At 51.4% G+C, this 22,522-nt stretch overlaps 2 protein-coding genes across 2 annotated transcripts in view; one reads left to right on the top strand and one right to left on the bottom strand.

The window, feature by feature from the left end:
* The window catches only part of FANCM (FA complementation group M), a 54,047-nt gene that overhangs the window by 760 nt on the left and 30,765 nt on the right, over positions 1-22,522 (top strand). The window contains exons 2-4 of the mRNA XM_038137625.1: positions 852-1,024; positions 1,870-1,947; positions 2,481-2,639. Of these exons, the coding sequence (XP_037993553.1) occupies positions 852-1,024; positions 1,870-1,947; positions 2,481-2,639 (410 nt within the window). The remainder of the gene's footprint in view (positions 1-851; positions 1,025-1,869; positions 1,948-2,480; positions 2,640-22,522) is intronic.
* Positions 7,449-14,825, bottom strand: LOC119701239 (heme-binding protein 2-like). The gene is made up of 5 exons (XM_038137632.1): positions 14,483-14,825; positions 11,388-11,479; positions 10,209-10,350; positions 8,625-8,808; positions 7,449-7,726 (listed from the first exon to the last, which is right to left on the bottom strand). The coding sequence occupies exons 1-5, from the start codon at positions 14,808-14,810 to the stop codon at positions 7,555-7,557; spliced, it is 918 nt and encodes a 305-aa protein (XP_037993560.1). The 5' UTR covers positions 14,811-14,825; the 3' UTR covers positions 7,449-7,554.

Raw genomic sequence — 22,522 nt, 5'->3', positions numbered from 1 at the left:
CTCTGTGTGATGCTCCTAAGGATAATGGCTCTTTTAACCACTTTAGGGCTGTTTCCGCCCCTCTTTCTCCTCCCCTTGTCAGTTTCCGTGTCACTTTCCTCTTACTTTCCTTGTCACTTTCCATTCACCTTTTTATGAAGTTTTTGCACCCCCTGAGCTGCAGTTTACTCCTCCCTGAGGTAACAGCCCTGATGACTGAGCCCGTAACCTGTTTATAGGCCCAGAGGTGTTCTAAAGGATGTTTAAGACAGTGGCATTTTGAGCTTCCCAGCCTTGATTTCCATGGCTCTGGATTTAATTTCTTAATGCAAAAAAACTGTTCCAACTGTTCCTGTAGTTGTATTGTGTCAAGGGGAACATAGGGTGGATATTAGGAGAAAGTTTTTACAGGAAGGGTGATGAAGCTCTGGAATGTTCTGCCCGGGGAGGTGGTGCAGTCACCATCCCTGGGGGTGTTTAACACAGCCTGGATGTGGCACTGGGTGCCAGGGCTGAGCTGAGCTGCTGGGGCTGGGCTGGACTCGATGGTCTTGAAGGTCTCTTCCAACCCAGAGATTCTGTGAATATTCTGTGAATATTCTGTGTTCAGTGAGGATGGGCAGGCTATGGCAAAGAATTCCCAGAGCAGCTGTGGCTGCCCCTGGATCCCTGGCAGTGCCCAAGGCCAGGCTGGACACTGAGGCTGGAGCACCCTGGGACAGTGGAAGTGTCCCTGCCATGGCAGGGGTGGGATTTCAGGTCCCTTCCAACCCAAACCTTCCATGATTTTACGTGTCAGCCAGCCCTGTCGCTGTCAGGTCATGGGCCATGCCTTGTTCTGAGTTCCCTGATGTTGTCTCTTTGGTTTCCAGGAGGAACCCAGGCTCTGGGCCGGCGGGAGCTGTGGAACACCAAGAGAGTCTTTTTCCTCACTCCTCAGATAATGGTCAATGACCTCTCTCGTGGGACCTGTCCTGCTGTGGAGATCAAATGTCTGGTTATTGATGAAGCCCACAAAGCCCTTGGCAATCATGCCTACTGCCAGGTATGGCTGGAACCATCCCACTCTTCTCTCCCAGTTACAAAAACCTTCCCCAAAATTGCTTCCAGCATCTCCATAAGGCATCACTGTCATTGCTGTGGGGAGATTGTCCTTGAGGTCCTTAGCTTTGTTTGAAAGACATCCAACATTCCTGTGTGTTGTCATTGCCTTGTTTATTAGTAATACCTGTAAGGTGTTTTTTTCAGTGCCTCCATTAAATTGTAATTTTGGTTTAAAAATAGTTTATGCTGGGCAAAAAAATTGTGTTTTTATAAGGTTCTTTAGTCAGTTCAAGATGTCTTTTTAAATTTGGGGTTTGTGTTGATTAGCCAAGAGTTTGTTGCATTATCGTGGGTTACTCTCCTGAGAGCAATAGGTGACCTAAAAGTTCCTTTGATACACTGGGGAAATTTACTGGATATCTGTGGAGTTCAGATTACACAGGATTAATCATCTGTGAATTACATTTTTTAGAGTTTATCTTCAGACTCACTTTGGGCAGCTCACCCGAGTTAGTGGGCTGTCAATACTTTTGTTAAATCAAGTGAGAAATCATTTCATTATTTTTCCAGGTTCTTCTTGGTACATTTCCAGGCTGCCCCTGGATCCCTGGGATGCCCAAGGCCAGGCTGGACACTGGGACACCCTGGGACAGTGGGAGGTGTCCCTGCCATGCAGGGCTGGCACTGGCTGGGATTTAGGGTCCCTCCCAACCCAAACCATTCTGGGATTCAGTATTTTTGGAGTGTTTTGCTAAGCCTTTCCTACTTAGCGGGAGTTTTCACTGGTGTGGTTTGTACAGGAAATAATCTCCTTCCGGGGTGTTAATGAAGCTTTCCTGCTCGTAGGTCGTGAGGGAGCTGAGCAAATTCACCAATCAATTCCGGGTGCTGGCCCTGAGCGCCACCCCAGGCAGCGACACCAAGGTGAGCCGAAGCTGCTGGGGTGCTTCCAGTAATCAAGGGGCAGTGGAAGCTCTAATAATCCATAATAATAATAATAATAATAATAATAATAATAATAATAATAATCAAGGGGGAATGGAAGCTCTGTTCTTTGCCTGAAGCCTTGGCAGGCTCCTGAGGAATCCCACATCAAGACTGAATCCCTTTTCAATCCATCACTTGATGGATTTGGTGTTTCTCATGCTATAAATAAAATATTTTATTTATTTGTGAGGGTGGGCAGCCCTGGCACAGGTGCCCAGAGCAGCCCCTGGATCCCTGGCAGTGCCCGAGGCCAGGCTGGACACTGGGACACCTGGGACAGTGGGAGGTGTCCCTGCCATGGCAGGGGTGGCACTGGGTGGGTTTAAGGTTCCTTTCCAATCCCCAAGTCTGGAATTCCGTTTCCTGACCTTTTATTTTTCACTGTAGGTAGCGGGTGCCTTTTCCTTGCCATTTTCTGTAACCTCTGCTAAAACATGGTAATAGTTACTTTGTTTTCGTGGCTTTACCAGGCTGTGCAACAAGTTATCTCCAACTTGCTGATTGCTCAGATAGAGGTGTGTGCTGAAGATTCTCCGGAAATTCAGCCTTATTCTCACGAGAGACAAGTGGAAAAAATTGTAGTTCCACTTGGGGAAGAACTGGTGGAAATTCAGAACACTTACATCAAGGTGAGTGACTGCATTTGCTTTTTGGTCAGTGGCCAGTGACGGGAAGTGTTTTATCATCTCTGTCCAGACTTGCAGTGTTTATAAAGGCAACGCTTTCTACTGTAATTAACTTTGATTATAGGGTAGATGAAGCACCATGGGTTCAACTCCAGCAGCTGCAGTTTCATTTTTTCATTTTGCACCAATGAGTTGAATTTTCCTCACGCTCTTTTAGGAGACTCTGCAAAATTGGCACCAGACCTAAACTGAGTTTTCTGCATTTGGCTGAACTCAGTATTAAGATGTTGGGAATGCCTTGAGGAACCTGTGTGTGGACTGGAACACTTTCTCTGATTAAGAATATTTAGAATAGGCTTTAAGTCATCTGTGAGTGTAATTAGTTCTCCTGGAGATTTTTTTATTGGTTTTTTTTGCCTATTAATTTATTTATTAGCCTATTTCTATTATTATGATGATGTCATCTTTTTCTTTTTTACCAATCTTTAATGCCCAAATATAAGAGAGAATTCTGGGGGCCTGAGCTGTTTGTCAGTCAGTTGTAACTCAGTGACCTGTGCCTTCCCAGTAGGATACTTGTTGGCAAATGATGTTACATCAAACACCACTCTGCAAAGTCTAAAATATCTGCTCTTTTTTGTTTAGAGGCATAAAAATTTAGGATTGAGTTATATATCAGATGCTGGCCTCAGAGCAACTGTGTTTGACACAGCCTGGCTGTGGCACTGGGTGCCAGGGCTCAGTTGAGCTGTTGGGGCTGGGCTGGACTCGATGATCCTGAAGGTCTCTTCCACCCTGCTCATTCTGGGAATATTCTGGGAATTTGGTTAAAATGGATTGATTTTGGTGTAGCCGTGTGAAGAGCACTGGAAGGCAAGCTTGTGAGTGCATCAGCTGTTTGCAGCCCAGGGACCTGAGAGTGTTTAAATGAGGAACTTCCAGTGAGAAGGAGAAACTTCAAAGTGGTTTTGCATCTCTGCAGGTGCCTCCGAGGGCTCTGTTGAGAGCAGGGCTCTGTTTTGGGGTTTGAGCTGTGGTGAGCTCCTTGGTTTGGCCCCACCAGCCTTGCTGTGGCTGCAGTGCTCAGTTTCCTTCCTCTGCTCGGGATTTGCATTTCGAGTGCTGCTGCTTTCCTGGAGAGCACAGCTTCTAGGAGCAGCCAGGGCTGCAGGGAGGGTTTGCAGCCTGTGCCAGGGCCAAGCCTTGCTCCTGGAGGCCTCAGCACTTGGGAAGTGGCTCCTGCACCTCGGCTTCTGGGGCTCGAGGTGACCGTCTCAGATTTGGGGCTTGCATGGCTTTTGTAAAATCAGAGCAGCATCCCAGGGCAGGAGAGCAAAAGCACCTGTGTGTGCTGCAAGAACCAGAGCCACGTGTCCTGTGCACAGTAAAACCATTCTTTATTGTGCCAAACAGTAAACAAGACAACATTTCAGTGTGAGCAAAGGACAGTGTCAGACAGCACAGCACAACAATGCCGGAGGAACTCTGTGGAGATGTCTTTACATAAATAAGCAAGGCCCTGAGTATCACAATAGCTGGAATCAACTTTTTAGGCACTAACTCTGGTTTGGAAAATACACAGTATGCAGGACAACACTTATCTGTTAAGGCTACATCGTTTAGTCTTCCAAAAATAGGGGTGAATGCTGATTTATTATCTCCTCTCATGAGTGGAGAGCTAACAACTTCACATGAAAACTGAAAATCCACGAGTGGCTCCCGAAGCAGAGCCAGGGATGGATAACAAAATACCTGTTCTAGGCAGTCCTGCCTGACATGGTGTTGTCAGATCTCAGTAACAGTGGTGTTTGCTTGGCATTCAGTGGTGTAACAACTAGATAAACTGTATTTTGTGTCAGCTCAACGCCGGAGCTGTTGGTCCCTGTGCTCCTGAGGGCCAGTGACAGCTGTTGGTACCAAGCCATGAAGTGTATCTCCAAACTGGAGCTGAAGTAGTTTTTTTTTGGTTTTTTTTGGTTTTTTTTTCTCAGCAGCAGAAGCCATCTAACAGAAGTCAAAATAAATAAATACTATCTTGGGATTCACAGTTTGCCATAAAGAGCAGGGAGAGCTGGGCTGCAGGTGGGATGTCAGCACACTCACACAGATCTGCTCGTGCCTCAGGGATGTTTCTAGAACGTCACCCACGGGGAGCTGAGCCACAGGAGGGGTTGGCAGGGACATCAGACACAGCAGATGCTTTTGCAGGAGAGGCTTAAAATGTGAGTTATGTACAAACTGGTGCTCTGTGGTGAGAGGATTTCACTGCTTCCAGGAGCTATCCAACATCTGTTGTGCCAAAGCATAATGAGAATTTCCCTCACGGGCAAAAGCAATCAGGTGGCAGAAATTTTTTAAATTTGCCATAAAATCTTGTCAGAGGTGAAAATTACTTTTATGTGCTCTTATAAAAATCTGGGGGAGGATATAAGAACAAAACCTTTTATTTAATGCCTCCCTGGGCCCTCAACTCAACTCAATTTTAAAACTATTTTCACTGTTTTTCTTTCATTAAGAACTTATAGTTTAATACTGGCTGGCATTTTTAATTTTCCTTCTCCCAGACTGGGACATTGTATTGCATTTTAGATTGTTTGGGTTTTTTTCCCCTCTCCATAGACTCTTGGGTTTTTTTGTGTTTAAACTAAGGCTTTTGTGTCTCTTGTTTCCTTTTCTCCCTCTCCTTGCTGCTTCCCAAGGGATCTCTGTGCCCAGCAGGCACCAGAGGGCACCTTGGCCCTCTTTAGCCAGGGCCACTCTGATCCTGCTGCTCAGGGAGAGGTTTTGGGTTGAGCACAGAGCCCTCCCTCCCTGTGGGACCAGGAGGCTTCGGGTTCTTTCAGAAGTGCTCCACAAATCCATTTTTGGAGTTGTTTTTTCACCCTGCTGTGAGTTAGCAGCCACTGGCTCTGGTTGCTGCTCTGTGTTGGGATTAAAGAGCACAGAAGCTCTGTTGGAACCCTAAATCCTGTAACCAATAGATAGTGCTGGTGATGTACTCAGTGAATTTTATATAAAAAAAATATTTACTTCTATTAAGAATAAACTCTACCATCACATCAGTAAGGGGAGACGTTAGGGAGGGAATTTGGAGAGCAAACTTGTTTGCTACCCTGACTCCAAAGTGCAGCGGGTGCTCCTGGGCTGTGTGGAACAGTGGGAATGCTGCTCCCAGACCTTCTGGGGGCTCTGCAGTGTGGGAGCTCAGCCTCTGCAGCAAGCTGAGGGCTTTTCACGGGGCAGAACAAACAACAAATTGATATTAGGGAGAAAAAACTCTCACAGTGAGGGTGGTCAGACGCTGGGACAGGGCCCAAGGGGCTGTGGGCTCGCCGTCCCTGGGGATGCTCAAAGCCCGGAGCAGCAGCCCCGCTCTCAGCAGAGGTGTCTGCCCCAGCTCACTCCCAGCTGAGATGCTCTCTCTCTCTGTGGATTTTTGTGTCATTCATGCCATTCACAGCCAGAAGCACTGAACGGTTTACTCCAGCTGCAGTGCTTTAACACCCAGCCCAGCTGTGAGAATAAACTGTTCAGGAGACTGCAGTTCAGAATGAGCAGAGTCTCCTTAGGATCCCCAGAGCCAGTCGTGGGATTCCTGGGGGCGTGGTGAGGATGACCTGGGATTTTGCTGGCAATGCTTGAATGAGCAGTAGGACTTTGTGGTTTCCCTCCAGACTCGGGTGCTTTGGTTGGGAGCTTTCTGAGGTAAGCTTTGGGGATCTCTGCCACTGCTGTCAGCATTGGCCTGTTCTTACTCCATGCTCTAATCCCACTGGGCTAAATCTGGTTGTTCTCCTCAGGAACGGAGCCCTGGACATTCTTTCTGTGCCTGTGTGAGGTGGGTTTGGTGTGTCACACTGAGAGCCCCAGCGGGGTCTTAGTGCAGCACCGGAGCAGGCCAGGGCTCCAGGATGTCCCCAGGGACCATCCCGAGCCAAGGGCAGGCTAGGGATGTGGAAGGGAAGAGGATTCTGCCTCCCTTACCTGGTCAATAAAATAAAAAAGGTGAAGAAACTCCTAAAGTGCTAAACCCCTCCAATAAATCTGTGTGAGAGTTGCCCCAGGGATCTGTGCCTGGGGAGCTGAGCTGGGCTGGCTGCTCCTGACCCAGCTGAGAGCCCCAGTGCTGACCTGTGACAGGGGACACCTGGGCTGCCCGGGGTCACCTGTGAGAGGGAGGGGGCTCCGTGGGTGGCAGCAGCAGCAGCAGGAGGTTCTGTGGGCAGCAGAGCAGGAGCTCAGGGCCGCTGCAGGAACCAGATCTGGCTGGGGCAGCAGAGCAGGAGCTCAGGGCTGCTGCAGGAACCAGATCTGGCTGGGGCAGCAGAGCAGCTCAGGGCTGCTGCAGGAACCAGCTCTGGCTGGGGCAGCAGAGCAGGAGCTCAGGGCTGCTGCAGGAACCAGATCTGGCTGGGGCAGCAGAGCAGGAGCTCGGGGCCGCTGCAGGAACCAGATCTGGCTGGGGCAGCAGAGCAGGAGCTCAGGGCCGCTGCAGGAACCAGATCTGGCTGAGGCAGCAGAGCAGGAGCTCAGGGCCGCTGCAGGAACCAGATCTGGCTGGGGCAGCAGAGCAGGAGCTCGGGGCCGCTGCAGGAACCAGATCTGGCTGGGGCAGCAGAGCAGGAGCTCAGGGCCGCTGCAGGAACCAGATCTCGTTGGGGCAGCAGAGCAGGAGCTCAGGGCCGCTGCAGGAACCAGATCTGGCTGGGGCAGCAGAGCAGGAGCTCAGGGCCGCTGCAGGAACCAGATCTGGCTGGGGCAGCAGAGCAGGAGCTCAGGGCCGCTGCAGGAACCAGATCTGGCTGGGGCAGCAGAGCAGCTCAGGGCCGCTGCAGGAACCAGATCTCGTTGGGGCAGCAGAGCAGGAGCTCAGGGCCGCTGCAGGAACCAGATCTGGCTGGGGCAGCAGAGCAGGAGCTCAGGGCCGCTGCAGGAACCAGATCTCGTTGTGGCGGTTGGCGGCCGCCGGGTTGGTGTAGCCGGCGATGATGAACGTGTCCCGCAGGCACAGCTCGGGGCTCTCCAGGATGGCTGCCAGCAGGTTGATCTCTCTCATGATGGAGTCCTCGTTGGTGATCCCTCGGAAGCTCCTGCGGTGTCAGTTCAGATCAGCTGTGGCTGATCCCACAGCTGCCTGACGCTGGGGGGGTGGCTCTGCACCCGGGGAGCAGCGACAGGACAAAAGGGGACAGCCCTAAGCTGCACCTGGGGAGGTTTAGGCTGGACATGAGGATAAAGCTCCTCACAGAAAGAGTGAGTGGGCATTGCAAAGGGCTGCCCAGGAGGTGGTGCAGTCACCATCCCTGCAGGTGTTAAGGTAAAGCATGCAAGTGGCTCTGGGTGCCGTGCTCTGGGTGACAAGGTGCTGTTAGGTCATAGGTTGGCCTCAGTGATCTCCAAGGTCTTTTCCAACCTAGTTCATTCTGTGATTCATTTAAACCCACTGTTCTTCCAGAGCCCAGAAATGCCTTCTGAATGACTTGGTTGTGTTTCACCAATGGTACTGACTGTGATTAATCCCAAACCATTTTTTCTTAGAGATTTCTGTGCCATGTCAGACACTTTGTTCCTGACTATGCAGAATAGTCTGAGGGTGTTTTATCACACTTTTACCAAATAATTGATATAAATATGGAATAACCTGAGCTGGAAGGGACCCACAGGGATGGTGGAGTCCAATCATGGCCCTGCCCAGACCCCCAACAACCCCACCCTGGGCACCCCTGGCAGCTCCTGGAGCTCTGGCAGCCTCGGGGCCGTGCCCATTCCCTGGGCAGCCTGGGCAGTGCCCAAAACCTTTCCCTGCTACAAATTTGTAACCCTTATTTCCTGACCATCCCATTCATAAAACAGGCAGCTTTTACAACTCCTGAAAATTAAGTTTTACCATTTGCTGCCTTTTACAAGGGCTAAAAATCCTAACGTGCCCAGACTGAGAGCTGGATGCTTTTCCAGCGTTTAGCAGAGCAGAGCTAAAGCGTTTCTCACCTGCTGTAGACAATGGTGGCAGGCCACTCCTCGATGATGATGTCAGAGTCGAAGGGGTGCGGGGGCTCGTCCTGCAGCACCTCGGGCAGGTAATAGGCCACTGTCACCGCCTGCGTCATCGCCGACTGCGCCTCGTTGGTGTGCACGATGGTGACGATGGGCACGGTGATGCCCAGGTACAGCCCTGCCACGCACGGGGAGAGCAGTCAGGAGGAGCTTGGCACTCCGTGCCTGCCTGCTGAGCTCGGGCTGGGTGGTGTGAAGGGATTTCACTGGGATGCTTCGGGCAGTGCAGGTGTGCTCCAAGCTGGGAGTAGCAGTGAGTGCCCAGAGCAGCTGGGACTGCCCCTGCATCCCTGGAATGTCCCAGGCCATGTTGGACACCGGGGCTTGGAGCAGCCTGGGACACTGGGAGGTGTCCCTGCCATGGCAGGGGTGGAACAGGAAGATATTTAAGGTCCCTTCCCACCCAAACCATCTGTGACTCCACGATTTCCCTGTGTTTTGTAGTTTGTGTGTGTGTGCAAATGTTTGTGCATTTGTGTCCAAAACACAGCATTTGGTGAGCTCTCCCCTCCTCGTGGAGGGCAGGGAGCTTGCCTGAAGTCTTTTCCCCCTCCTGAAATAGTTGTGTTTATCTTCCAAACTGACCTTGTGCCATGGTTTAAATATCTGGGAACAAAACTGCAGGCAAGATAAGGAGCTGCTCTGTGAATTCACTGAGGGTTTGCTGGTGTTAAAGATGTTGCAGTATTTTTTTGCACTGTTGTGTGTTTGGACTGCAGGAGGCAGAGGGAGCTTCCCTTCTGTACAGTTTGATAACAACCCTGCAGTTCTGGAGCTAAAATTGCTTTTAAACCACATTAAAGTGTTAAAAGGATGGGGAAGGGACCTGGAGTAGGAAAAGCTTTCGTGATCAATGTTTGTATTTTCTTGGAAAGATATTAAGGGCTGAGCCATTTAGAGCACAGAGCACTGGGCACGGCAAAACTTGATAGTAACTGGAGGATGAAAAATATGAGAACTGATGTCTGGGAGTGAAAACCAGATTGAATTGGATTGCACCCGGATGCACATTTTACAGGCGGGCACAAGAGCTCAAGGACATGGTGGATTTGCCATTATTTTGAGCTAAAACTGGATTATCTTTCTGGAAAACATGCTTCAGCCACAAATTCGCCACGCCCATTGGGACAGGGACAATTTAATATCTTGAACTAAAGGGAAGGAGGCAGAAAGCTCTGCTCCCTTTTGGTGTCACACTCTGCCGGGTGATTTCAGGGCTGCTGTGAGAATGGAGCTCTGCAAATCCTCTGGCAAATGGCAGATTTACAGCAGAGAGCGTGGAGCACCTGGGACAGTGGCAGGTGTCCCTGCCATGGCAGGGCTGGCACTGGAGGGGATTTAAGCTCCTTCCAACCCAAACCATTCCAGGGTTTCTATGATTTTTCTGGAAAGGCTCTACCATGGAAAAACATCCCTACAGGGGGTGTATTTGGGAAAAGCTGTTGAAAGCATCCCCCTAACTAGGAGAGAGGGCAGAAATCCAATCTTCTAACTGCCGTGGGGTTGAGGTGTCATTACCTGAGGAGTTCTGCTCACAGATGTACCTCATGAGCTTCATGAAGCCAAGGCAGATGCTCTGCTCGTACTGCTTCTCTTTCATTTTGATGCAAGCCCACTTGGCTTTGCCGTACTGCCTTTTCTCATAGAGCAGATCTCCCAGCTGCAAACACACAGGGGAGAGTGTGGGATTGTAATTTCATCGGCTAAAAACATCAGCCAAACAAATAAATACAAGTTGAGCACAAGAACTGCACCTTTTCAGCTCTCAGTGCCATGACCTTTAAAGAAACATGAATTTTAATCCTTCTTCCTATAAACCAAGGAATGCACTGCTGATTTTGGATCAAAACTGACTTCAGCAGATTTTTAGGTAGTTCTCCTTTAAAACAAGGATCTGTCATCTTTTGGGCTGGCACTGTTAAACATTTAGTTGCACTTAACACTGAGTAACCTTATTTTTTAGCTGCAATTGTTACAGTAATACTGTGACATTAAAAAATGCTTTCAGCATAAACAGTCAGGAGTCCCAAAGTTCATTTAAACACACTCGAGTGTATTTAAATGAAACACTCTCAAGTGATGGTATTTATGAGTGTCAGTTATTTAAATCTATGTGAAGGAACTGTGGCCAAAAAGTCCTCCTAGATGGTCAGTTAAGGTTTCTGTGGTTTTTGATTTAAGGTTAAACATTTGTTTGCACATTTCCTGAGCTGGAAGCAATTTGCTGTACATTAATTTCAGTTTTTTATTAGAGGATAAGATGGGTTTATAAATTGCTGCTTTGTTTCATAATGATCCGTGATACAGAAGTACATTTTTGGTTTTAAGTTCAGTTATTCATCTCTTTCAAGTACTCTTTGCTAAGGTTTTATCAGAAATTACTGTAAAGGAGCAAATGCACCAATTTAAGTGGAGAAAATGGGCATTTATTTCAAATGGCTAAGAGGGGGTTTTGTTAAATTAATTGTGTCTCAAGGGCTGTAATTCCTGGCCATCTTCTGGCCTGCCTGATCGTTTCTACAGTGCAAAAAAGAAAATGACACCTGTACAAGGGATGAGCTGTTCCAAATGAGAGGCAGCGGCGCAGTTACAGCGCTTCGCACTCCGTGTTCAGAATCCCAGAGTTAAAAGCCTTTGTAAGGAGCCCCGTTTGTGGGAGCCAGGGGGCAGCCCTGTGTGCAGGAGGGGCAGCAGTACCTTCTCCTTGCGCTGGATCAGGGTGAAGGGGATGCTCTGCCTCTCCTGGGGGTTGTTATTCCTGGTCAGCTGCTGGATGGGCTCTGCCATGTCTGCAACAGAACCCCACAGATCCCACGTGAGACTCCAGGCTGCAGAAACGAGACTGAAACGTGCTTCGTGCCCTTGGGGTCATGGTGGCTGCCTGGGTTTGCTCCTCTCTAGGCAAGGAAAAGGCTTTTCCGAGGGGAGGTTAGCTGGGCTCTGCCCCTGCGCTGTTAGGGATGGGTTTCCCTCTCCCATTTCCAGCTGCCCAAGTGCCCATGGAAAGCTTTTGGCTGGGCCCCCTTTCCTGGCCCTGTGCAGGGGCATCCCCAGCTCAGCCCCTCTTGTGCTGTGTCCACACAAAGGGAATTGGGGTGGCAGGCTCAAGGAAACACTGCTGTGGGAATGACTTTTCATTCTAAAGGTGCAGTTATAACTCTGGTTACCCTGACATCCATTCCAGCTGAAGGCCATGAATAAATTCTGCTCAGGAGGTGATCCCTGACAGACAGGCTTGGGAACTGTGGGTACAGGTCAGTCTTAGGAGTGGAGCACCTCTCTTCCACAAGAGCTGCTCCCCTGCCTTCCAGAGCTGGAGTGATGAAGGCATTTGTGGACTGAGAGGATTAGAAACTGCCTTTTATGTGCAGCGTTTGACAGCCTGCATGTGAACGCCTGCCCTGCTGCCCCACGGTGTGTGCTGGACATGCAGGAAAAGGAGGAGTTTCAGCTCCCAGAGCCCTTTTTGGGGAGTTGGAGGTGCCTCAGGGTCTCAGTGGAAGAGGCAGATAATGGGGGAAGAGAGTGTTTATTATCCATGTTTGAGAGGAGAATTAAGATGCAGGAGAATTAACTTGGCCGAGGTCACTCAGTAAATCTGTAGCTGAGCTGGGAATCAAACCTCCATCTCCTGGCATCCAGTCCAGGGGTTTAGCCTTAAGACTGTTTGGAATAGTAAAGATCCTTAAACAAAGGGGAGGGAAAAAATGAAGGGGAAAAAAACCTACATTGTAGTTAAGTGTAAACATTTGTTTCTTTGAAATATGGGAAACATTTAAAATGTATCTAATTGCTGGTATGTAAATAGATCTCTTTGGAGGCTGAGGGAAAAATAAAAGTAGATTTGAGTTCAGCACTGAATTTTCCAAGAATTAGGGAAGCTTTCAGGACTCCAGAAAAGTTAACTCTATTTTTAGATTACTTTATCAATTAGTGGGGGCGGGTTGTGTTTTTTGCATTCCGTATTAATGCAGAGGATAGGGATTACAACTGATTAAAGTCCTTTGGGGACTTTATCCTTCAGTTTATGCTTTGTGTCGTCCCAGGCTGGAGAGCTCCACCTGTGCAGGGCCAGGCAGGCAGCAGAGGGACAAGGACAGTTGTTTTCTGCAGTTTCAGTGATGCACAGGGGTCATCCAGCCCAGCCCCTGGCCCTGCCCAGACCCCCAGCAATCCCACCCTGGGCATCCCTGAGGGTGTTGTGCTCCCTCCTGGAGCTCTGACAGCCTCGGGGCTGTGCCCATTCCCTGGGGAGCTGTTCCAGTGCTGATCCACCCTCTGGGGGAGGAACCTTTCCTGAAATCCGCCCTAAACATTCCCTGGCCGTTCCCTGGGTCCTGTCCCTGTCCCAGAGAGGCAGGGACATGAGCTGCTCCTTGTCACAGCAGGATTCCTCTTTCTGGAAAATCCCCTCCTCCTTCAGCCCTGGACAGGACCTGAAGAAAAACCTGGTGTTCCTCTGTCTTGATTTCAGCAGCGTGTGCCGAGTGCCAGAGAGCGAACCTGTGTTACTGTGTAACTAAATAACATGTATGGCTGTGTGACTAAAACACGCTCACACCCTGCTTTTGACTTATTCCTTGGACTTTGTATCCCTGCTGACGGAATTTGGGAGCTCCAGTGCCCGGCACCAGAACAGCAGGTAATTCTGGGAAGGGCTCTGGTGTGCTCAGGAGTGTAAACAGAGACCCTCTGTGTCCTGGGGGTCCCGGAGCTGTCAGTCCAGCACTCCAGACACAAGCCCGTGGCTGCTGGAGTGACTGCTGCCACTCTGGGATGGCCCCGGGCATCCAGAGACCCCTCCAGGGCAGGGAGAACGAGGCAAGGCAGGGAGCTCTGCTCAGACCCATCTTTAGCACGTTAATTGTCATTACAGCTCTACAGAGTTAAGATGAGACTTCAAAGTGTGGCTGGAAAAGGAGGATGGACTCAATTTGCTAAGTTGGAATATAGAAAGAGTTTTTTAAAGAACAGTAATTCAAGACTGGCAGTGTCCAGTGCAGCCTGGGCAGGGTCTGGCTCTCCCCTCCTCGGGAAGGTGAGTGACCTGCACGGCAGAGATGCTGCAGCTCTCTGCTCCTCTGGCCAGGACAGGCAGAGTTAAATCTGACCGAGCTGAGCTTGTGTGGCTCTCTGCTGCTTGTTAGGAGTTCTCTGACTCATCGGGCTTTCTCCAGCCTTTCTTAAAATTGAAAACAACCGCTTCTGACTAAGATGAGCCTGGGAGCCTCGCTGTCGAAAGCAAATCAATCCTTTCCTTGTTTACTCTGGGCCGTTTTTAAACATGGCCCTCTTTCCTTAAAGGGCTATAGGGGATACTTTTAGGAAGAACACTTTTGCAGGTAGTCTGTTTAATATTGAATTAGCTCTGAAAGCTCGCACTGGTTGTTTTCAGTGTGAATAGATCACTGAATTAGCTCTGAAAGCTCGCACTGGTTGTTTTTAGTGTGAATAGATCACTGAATTAGCTCTGAAAGCTCGCACTGGTTGTTTTCAGTGCGAATAGATCACTGAATTAGCTCTGAAAGCTCGCACTGGTTGTTTTCAGTGCGAATAGATCACTGAATTAGCTCTGAAAGCTCGCACTGGTTGTTTTCAGTGCGAATAGATCACTCCGGCGCTGCTGCAGCCGCTTCCCTGCGTTCCGGACAGCTTTGCATCGCCCCGGCTGCATTCGCAGCCAGCCTCCGGTGGCTCAGACTCGGCAGGGCTTCGCTGGGGGCTCCGTGCCGTGTCCCGCAGCCCCGGGGCCGTGCCGCCTGCCCGTCCCCGGTCCCGCAGCCCGGCCTTACCTCGGGGCACGTCCACCTGGTGCCCCCGGCCCACGCTCTGCCAGTAGCTCAGCAGCCGCTCCTGCTCCTCGTCGTCCATGCGCTCGGCCGCCTCCTCCTCCAGGCTGCTGCCGTGGCTGTGGTACGCCGAGTCGGGGCTCTCCTCGGCCAGCCCGTCCAGCTCCTCCAGCGTGATCGCGGCCGGGCCGCCGGGCCCCGCGCCGCCCATGCGGCACCCGCCGGTCTCCATCCCCGCTGCGCGCCGCTCCCCGCGGCCCGGCTTATCTAGGCACCGGCCCGGGGGCGGGGGCACCGCGGGCACCGCCTCTGCCGCCGGGACACCGGCCATGCGGGGATGGAATGGGCACCGCGGGCACCGCCTCTGCCGCCGGGACACCGGCCATGCGGGGATGGATGGGGCACCGCCTCTGCCGCCGGGACACCGGCCATGCGGGGATGGATGGGGCACCGCCTCTGCCGCCGGGACACCGGCCATGCGGGGATGGATGGGGCACCGCCTCTGCCGCCGGGACACCGGCCATGCGGGGATGGATGGGGCACCGCCTCTGCCGCCGGGACACCGGCCATGCGGGGATGGATGGGGCACCGCCTCTGCCGCCGGGACACCGGGCACACAGGGATGGGGCACCGCGGGCACCGCCTCTGCCGCCGGGACACCGGCCATGCGGGGATGGATGGGGCACCGCCTCTGCCGCCGGGACACCGGCCATGCGGGGATGGATGGGGCACCGCGGGCACCGCCTCTGCCGCCGGGACACCGGCCATGCGGGGATGGATGGGGCACCGCCTCTGCCGCCGGGACACCGGGCACACAGGGATGGGGCACCGCGGGCACCGCCTCTGCCGCCGGGACACCGGCCATGCGGGGATGGAATGGGTACCGCGGGCACCGCCTCTGCCGCCGGGACACCGGCCATGCAGGGATGGATGGGGCACCGCGGGCACCGCCTCTGCCCGCCCAGCGCCGCCCGGGCACCCGGGCACGCAGGGATAGAGGGATAGATGGAATGGGGACCGCCTCTGCCCGCCCAGCGCCGCCGGGACACCGGGCATGGAGGGATGGATGGATGGAGGGATGGGGACCGCCTCTGCCCGCCCAGCGCCGGGCAGGGATGGGTAGAGCTGGGGATGGAGGGTTAGGGGACCACGGGCACCTCCTCAGCCCGCCCAGCGCCGAGCAGGGCATGCAGGGATGGATGGATGGCTCCGGGGATGGGCAGAGCCGGGGACAGATGGATACCCGCTCCTCGTACCTTCACCCCGTGCTGCAGGGACCGAGCAGAGCAGAACTTACAAAAGTTTGTGTTCCGGCTGTTTTCCCACTCATTCCCTCTCTCCCAGCTGTTCTCTTCGTTGTGGTTTCCCCACAGCTCTTCATGTCCCTTTAGTTCTTCTTTATTGTGATTTTATTTTGCTGCTTTCAAACCACACTTTAAAGCCGGATCTTTCATTTTATTTAGGAGATCTCTGAGGTCTTGTCAAAATACTAGGAGTGCAAAAACTCTGGGATATTTTGTTACTGAAGTCCAGCTTTGGAAGTTTTCAGCCGTGTAGTTTTGCAGTTGCTGAGACAAGCCTTTGAAGGAGGGAGATGAGCAGCCCCGTTATGGGATGGGTATGGCAATTAAAGCAGGATCTGGATTTGAATCATGTGTGGACCCTGTTGTCTTTTATTCCAACTTTAACATGGAATGGCTGTTGTGGCCCTTTTTGTGCAGGCAGGAAAGGGAATCCTGGGGCATTTAGGGGTTTAGAGTAATAGGGAAATAGTCCATTCCTGTGCACTGTTGATGCTTCAGGGAAAGCTGGAGGTTGGGGGTGTGACTGTTGTGATGCTTAATCTGCCCCCTTCTTTCTCCCTTTATCTGGGCAGTCCCTTTCTCCCAGCTCAGCTTTGGCTTCCCTGTGCCAGGGGCTGAGCTGGCTGTGAAAATGAACCCTGAGTTGCCTCAGAAGCTGAGATGTGCCCGTCCTGATGTGCTCCTGGCAGGGCAGACCCAGCCCTGCTGTGCCTTGGAAGTGCTCCTGGGGGAATTCGTAGCCAGAGGCACAGCTGGGAATGTCCTGAGAGGGATTTTGGGCTGCAGGGAGTGAAGCACAGGTCGCTGCGGGCGTTTGGGCTCTGGCTGCGGGCAGTGAATCAGCACCAGAGGCTCTGCAGTTCACTGGGAAGGCAAATCCTGGAGCAAGGCTGGAGCTGGTGCTTGTTTAGGCGTCGGGGTGGGTGCTGATCTGATTTCACGGGCAGCTGCCCCAGAGCAGCTCCTCGGCTCCCTCGCTGCAGGCAGTCCTCTGGCAGGGGCCACATTTCCCTCTCGGGCCTGGCTGAACCCTCAGTCCCCGAGGGGAGGCACAGTGGGAACCATCCCTGCCCCGGGTAAATCCCACATCACACGCTCCAGTGCTGGGGGAGGAATTTTCCACTGAATTTTGGCTCTTGGGTTATCAGTGCCAAGGGAGGGCATCCTGCCTCTTGGAGATTTCTTCCAGGAGCTGGCATTCCTGTTTGAGGCAACGTGTGGATGGTCTTTTCCTCCCCGTCCTGCATAAATAATTCATGGAAAACTGTCCCAACTCTTTTGCTTACACATTAATTATGAGAATTAATAGTTGATTAAATGAAATTATTTCTAAGTATTAAGCATCTTTGCTGGAGATGAGAGAAAAGACAAAGAAAAAGCAACCAGCAGAAAAAGAGTTGAAAATCACAGCTGAATTTCTCTATATATGCCAAATGCCACAGAATATTGACTAGGAGAAAGAGGCTGGGAAGAGTTTAAAATCCTGTTTTGAAAATCCATCTGCACAAATTTCTCTGTGTGTATTTAATTTGTCTTTGATTCCTGATGAGCTTGGTAATTAGTGCGTTTGATGGAGTACTGAAGATGTGATGAGCTGTGTCTGGTGGATAACAGGGGAACTCGTTATTAGTGCAGGTGAAAAAAGCTGGTTTTTTTTGTTGTATTTGTTGTGGTTTTTTCCCCAAACCTGCTGATTTTATGTATGACTGCTGGCTAATAAACACCACTCTCTGAGAAAACACAGTTTTGGTAGTGCTGTGTTCTCTGTGCATTCCTGGCAGGTTCTATCTCTGAACAGAACAGAAAAACTGATATTCAGCCTTAAAATTCCAGATCCCAACCATACTTAGTGGATGCTCCCTTCTGTCTGGCAGTCACTTACTGAGGGGTGAGTTGATGTAGAAAGGTCACTTATTTTAACATCTCTCCATAAAAACTGAAATTGTTCTTGGTGAAATTAGTTGAAAAGTGAAAACTGGAGGTGTTGTTTTATAACCTTTAGGGAAGGAAAGATTCTGTAACAGGAGAAAACTCAGCTGTTAGAAAATACAAAGTATTGGGTTTTTTGGCTTCCAGGGAAGAACAGTGGATTTTCAGTGTGTCTCATGTCCCTGGAAGATTGGGAAGGGTGTCGATGAGTGAATATAACCTGAAACAGAACTTTGGTGCCAAGATCATTACTGGGCTGAGCAGTACTGGGTTTGGAGAGCGGCAGGAGCAGCTGAAATCCACCCTCCCCTGCTGTGCCCTGCTGCTCTCCTTCCTTTATTGGCCAGGTGAGAAAGCATCAGGGAGGAATTGCACAAAATGCACTTTTCTGCCTGGTTCAGAGTTTGTTTGTCACGACTCTGAAGTTTTACAAGAGCATAACTAAAGATCAGTGCCAGTCAGAGCTCCAGAGCCTCCCCAGCTGGCAGACACTAAACCTGCTTTGCTCCTGGAAGCTACTTGGGGAATTTTGGCTGCTTCATGGACACTCCTCAAGGTATCACATTGGGGATCCCAAACCTTCCTGTTTTCAGTGCTGGAACGGAGCAGGGAATGCTCTGGATCATCCTGTGCCCTTCCCTGGAGCAGTGGGAGGCTCTGGCTGTGTTCACACTCTCCCTGCAGGATCCCTGCCCTGGCACGGCCTGGCCACAGCCCTGCTGTGGGGTGAAACCCCTCCTGAGCCCCCTCTGCAGCAGGGCCTGGTGGGCAGAGCCTGCTCTTGCCCTGCCCTGCCTTCCCTTGCTCTCTTCCTGGAGAACGTGAGGGTCTGGGGCAGCTCAGGGTCCAGCATGGATCTGGATTTCTCCTGGAGATGTTGGTTGTTCCCTGCTCCCGGTTTGGGGGATCCCCTTAGGGCAGAGCAGGGGGTTGGGGTGTGGTGCTGCCTCACTGGCACTACCCGGGCTCGTTTCTTTCACCAGCTCAGCCCCAGCACGTTGGGAAGGGATCCCTGGACAGCCAAGGCCAGGCTGGACACTGGGGCTGGAGCAGCCTGGGGCAGGGGAAGGTGTCCCTGCCATGGCAGGGGTGGCACTGGGTGGGGTTTAAGGGCTGGGATTCTCTGTTGAGCACTGACAGTGCTGGAGCCAGGGGGTTTGGAGGAAGGTGCAGCTCTCTTTCAGCCCAGCGTGGCTCTGTAAGACCCAGTGTAAAACCCCTCCCAGGGGAGGCTGGGAGCACCTGGGGAGCTCCTGTGGAGGGGATGTGCCTTTGGGGTCCCTATTTGTGGAGGTCCTGTCTGCTTGGCAGCAGGTTTCTGCCAGCCCTCCCTCTCCCCTGGGAAGGCAAGCCACTCCAACAGTTATTTATGGCTGTTTTTCTTTGGTAAAGAACCCCTGCAAATCTGCACTAAAATAATTAGGTCAGGGCGTTAGTTTAGAGCCTTTGTTTTTTATTGTGCCAACAGAAAACAGATTAGGAGCAGTTTTAGTGAGGTGTAGCTGGCACAGGAACAGCTCTTTGCCCTGTACACAAGTCCTCAGCTCCTGTCAGAGCTCCAGAAACAGGTTCTAAGCTCGTCATGGGCTCCAAGAACTCCCTGTGTCGTGGTTTGCTGTGGGAGATACCTCGGAACAGAGAAAGTCTTTGTGCTCTTGGCAGGACCAGGGCTGGATGGGATGACTCTGCCAATTGTCTTTATCTGCTGGCTGTAAATCTGTCAGCTCTGAACTCCAGCCACCGAGCTGGAGAAAGCCATGAGCGCTGCTGAGCAATTAATTGGAATTAATTCTATGGCTGCGTTTGGGTAACACGACACTGGAGTGTTTTGGAAAGGCTGAGGGGACTTTTGCAGAAGTATTATCTTTTTAATTAGAAATGAAGGTATGGAGGCTAGATAAGTGCAGTCGGGGAGCAGTGCCTGCTGCTGAGGCTCTCCTAAGTAGGTTGTGTTTACTGTTCCCTGGGAGCTCTGAAGCTCCAGGTGACTGCATCCTGCTGCCTTTCATAACAGCACCAGGGCTGTTTTGCAGGAGGTGATTAAATCAGACAGGGGTGTACACTGAGCAAACAGGGACAATATCGTTTTCTTATATGTTAGAAACTAGGTCAAGGGATGAAACAGAAAAGTACAGGTAATGGAAATTGCTTTTTAGAAAAAAAAATGCTCTGCAGCAGCTATAATCATAAACCTAATGGTTTAATCATAAACCAGTGCTGAAATATCAGATTTAGTGGCCGTTACTTTTTAATGGAAATATTAATTTCATTTCAAGAGAAACATTTGTGGAAAGCCTGAATCTGTTTCCACTACTTGAGATATAGTTTAAGCTTCATCTTCAACATTTCAGGTGTGCTCATGTCCAACTCTTTGGGTTTGATGGGAGGGTAAGGAGCTATTCCAGTGGTGTCCATTCAGATAAAAATCACTGAGTTCTTCCTTCGTGGTCAGCATTTTGGTTTATTTGGTAAATGCCTTTTTCTGTAAGCTGGCACAGACATCTCTGTCCCTGTCCTTTTAAAGGGACTCGTCAGGTACAGCCTGGACTGAAGAACAACAGAACAGTAACAAACTCTGTGCTAAAACACCAAGTTCTGAATTTTAAACTCTTAAAAAGAAACCGAATTTTGAATTTTGTTCTCACTAATGTGAGAAATGAACTCTTTGTGCATTCAGCCCTCCCAGTGGCTTGGTGAATGGTTTTGGCTGTATTTTAAGAAAACAACGTTTGATTTCTGCATTGATTTCCCCCTTTCCTCCAGAAATTCCTGGCACTACTGCAGCCTCCAGTTGGTGTTTGCTTGTTGGTGGTGTTAGAGGTGTTAGTGGTTTATTTGGCTTAATTAATCCACGAGCCTTAATTAGAAGGAATGCCTGGGGATGGAGCGTCCTGCCTTGCTTTCCCTGGGGGCTGTGAGGCCGTGACCCAGCTTCCCTGGGGATAAAGGAGACCTGGAAGGGCTTGGGAAGGCCTTGGAGTGTCCCAGGTGCCACCTTTGGGTGCCCCAGGGGACACGGAGCGGGCAGGGAGGGGCTGCCCCAGGCCTGGCTCCCATCCCACGGCCCAGGGTAAAGTCAGGGAATGCTTTGGCTTGGAAGGGAATTAAATCCCATCCCATTCCACGGCAGGGACACCTCCCAGTGTCCCAGGCTGCTCCAGCCCCAGTGTCCAGCCTGGCCTGGGGCACTGCCAGGGATCCAGGGGCAGCCCCAGCTGCTCTGGCAATCCCAGCCCTGCCCACCTTCCCAGGGAAGAGGAGCAGCCCAAGATGCCCCAGAGCACTCAGAATCCCGGCTCCATTCTCAGAGCTCCCTGTGTCTGTGCAAGCTGCTTGTCCTGCTGGCTGCAGTCTGGAGTGCCCTGGGCCGTGGATGGGCACGGTGGAGATTCCCCAGATTCCCCAGCACGGCTGAGCTGGGGCTGCCACGGCTTTCCCTCCCCCCCTCCAGCTTTCTCCTTGCATTTTTGATTCTTTGGGGGATTAATGCTGTTCTCATTGATGATGGCAGCCACTCCCACTCCATTCCTTTGGATTTTAGATGTGATTTAGATTAGATATTGGGAAGGAATTCCTGGCTGGGAGAGTGGGTGTGGGAATTTTTAAAATTCGGGGAGGGGCTGGGCTGGGATTGCCAGAGCAGCTGGGGCTGCCCCGGAATCCCTGACAGTGCCCAAGGCCAGGCTGGACACTGGGACACCCTGGGACAGTGGGAAGTGTCCCTGCCATGGCAGGGCTGGCACTGGGTGGGATTTAAGGTCCATCTCAACCCAAACCATTCTGGGATTCTGTTTTCATTTAGTGCCACACAGGTTCTGCACACAGAGTAAGAAGATAAAAGAAGACCTGTAAATAAAAAATACCATAAACTAATTTTTGGACTAAACTATAGGAATGATCAAAGCAAGCAGCCAGAAGGTGAACTGAGCTCCACTGGCAGAGCAGCACGTGCATGTAAAGGATATCTGTGCATCCTGACAGCATCTGGGAGCCCAGCACAGGAGCGGTGGCTGGAGTAACAAATGGAGTGTTGTTACTCAGGATGAACACAGACTGAGTTCCACACGTGCCTTTCTGTACCTGCCAGGACATTTTCTCCCCACCACCTCCACTGCTGGGATGGATCAGTGTTGGAAGCCTGACTTAGGCCTGGCTTTATTGGTTTAGTTGGATGCTTTTCAGGGGGCTGAAGGGACACTAAAGGGATTAAGCATTTGTTACACTATAGCCCTCTTAGGGCAGGGCAGCTGTGCTGCTGCTGGAGTGCCTGACCACTTGGAAACACAGTGTGCAGGGAAGCAGCTCTGGCGAACTGTCTGTCAGCCCGGGAGAAGCCTGTTCTTGTGCACTGGGTTTTTTGGGGCCCTTGGCCAAGGGGGCCAACAGGTTGTAAACAGGGTTTGTGGGACAAATCTGATTACTGCAATTATGGCAGAGTTAGTGCTCGGGCCAAACTAAGTCTGTGGAAAAATCCTGACCACCTAAGGCTGGGAAGCAAAGAGGAAAAACAGGATTAAGATGCATTAGTGCAGGTTATTGTCCTTGCTGCAGCGAGGTGGAAAGCAGGTACATGTGATGCTGGAAAACAAGCTGCGGTTTGGGGTGGGTTCTGCTGGAAACAGGACACAGCTGCTGTGCCTGTGCCCGTTCCTCTCTGCTCCTGTCTCCCAGCTCCCATCCCTTCCACACAGATCCTGGACATGCTGGCCAGGCCCCCCAGATCCAGGGGGATTTTCCCCTCCTCTGTTCCTGTGTGCATCCAGGGTTATCCTGGGGCAGGAGGGTGTGGGAAGGGACCCCCAAGGACCAT

The sequence above is a fragment of the Motacilla alba genome, chromosome 5 (genome assembly GCF_015832195.1).
Source record: "Motacilla alba alba isolate MOTALB_02 chromosome 5, Motacilla_alba_V1.0_pri, whole genome shotgun sequence".
In the NCBI taxonomy this organism is placed as follows: domain Eukaryota; kingdom Metazoa; phylum Chordata; class Aves; order Passeriformes; family Motacillidae; genus Motacilla; species Motacilla alba.
The sequence above is the reverse complement of the archived record's forward strand: the minus strand, read 5'-3'. Positions and strand labels throughout refer to the sequence as shown.

Coding starts and splice junctions, on each gene's coding strand:
- LOC119701239 (XM_038137632.1), bottom strand. CDS start 14,810: ATGGCCGGTGTCCCGGCGGCAGAGGCGGTGCCCGCGGTGCCCCCGCCC. Junction 10,351..11,387: donor TGATCCAGCGCAAGGAGAAG/GTACTGCTGCCC, acceptor GTGTGTTTGCAG/CTGGGAGATCTGCTCTATGA. Junction 8,809..10,208: donor CTGTGAGCAGAACTCCTCAG/GTAATGACACCT, acceptor CGTGCGTGGCAG/GGCTGTACCTGGGCATCACC.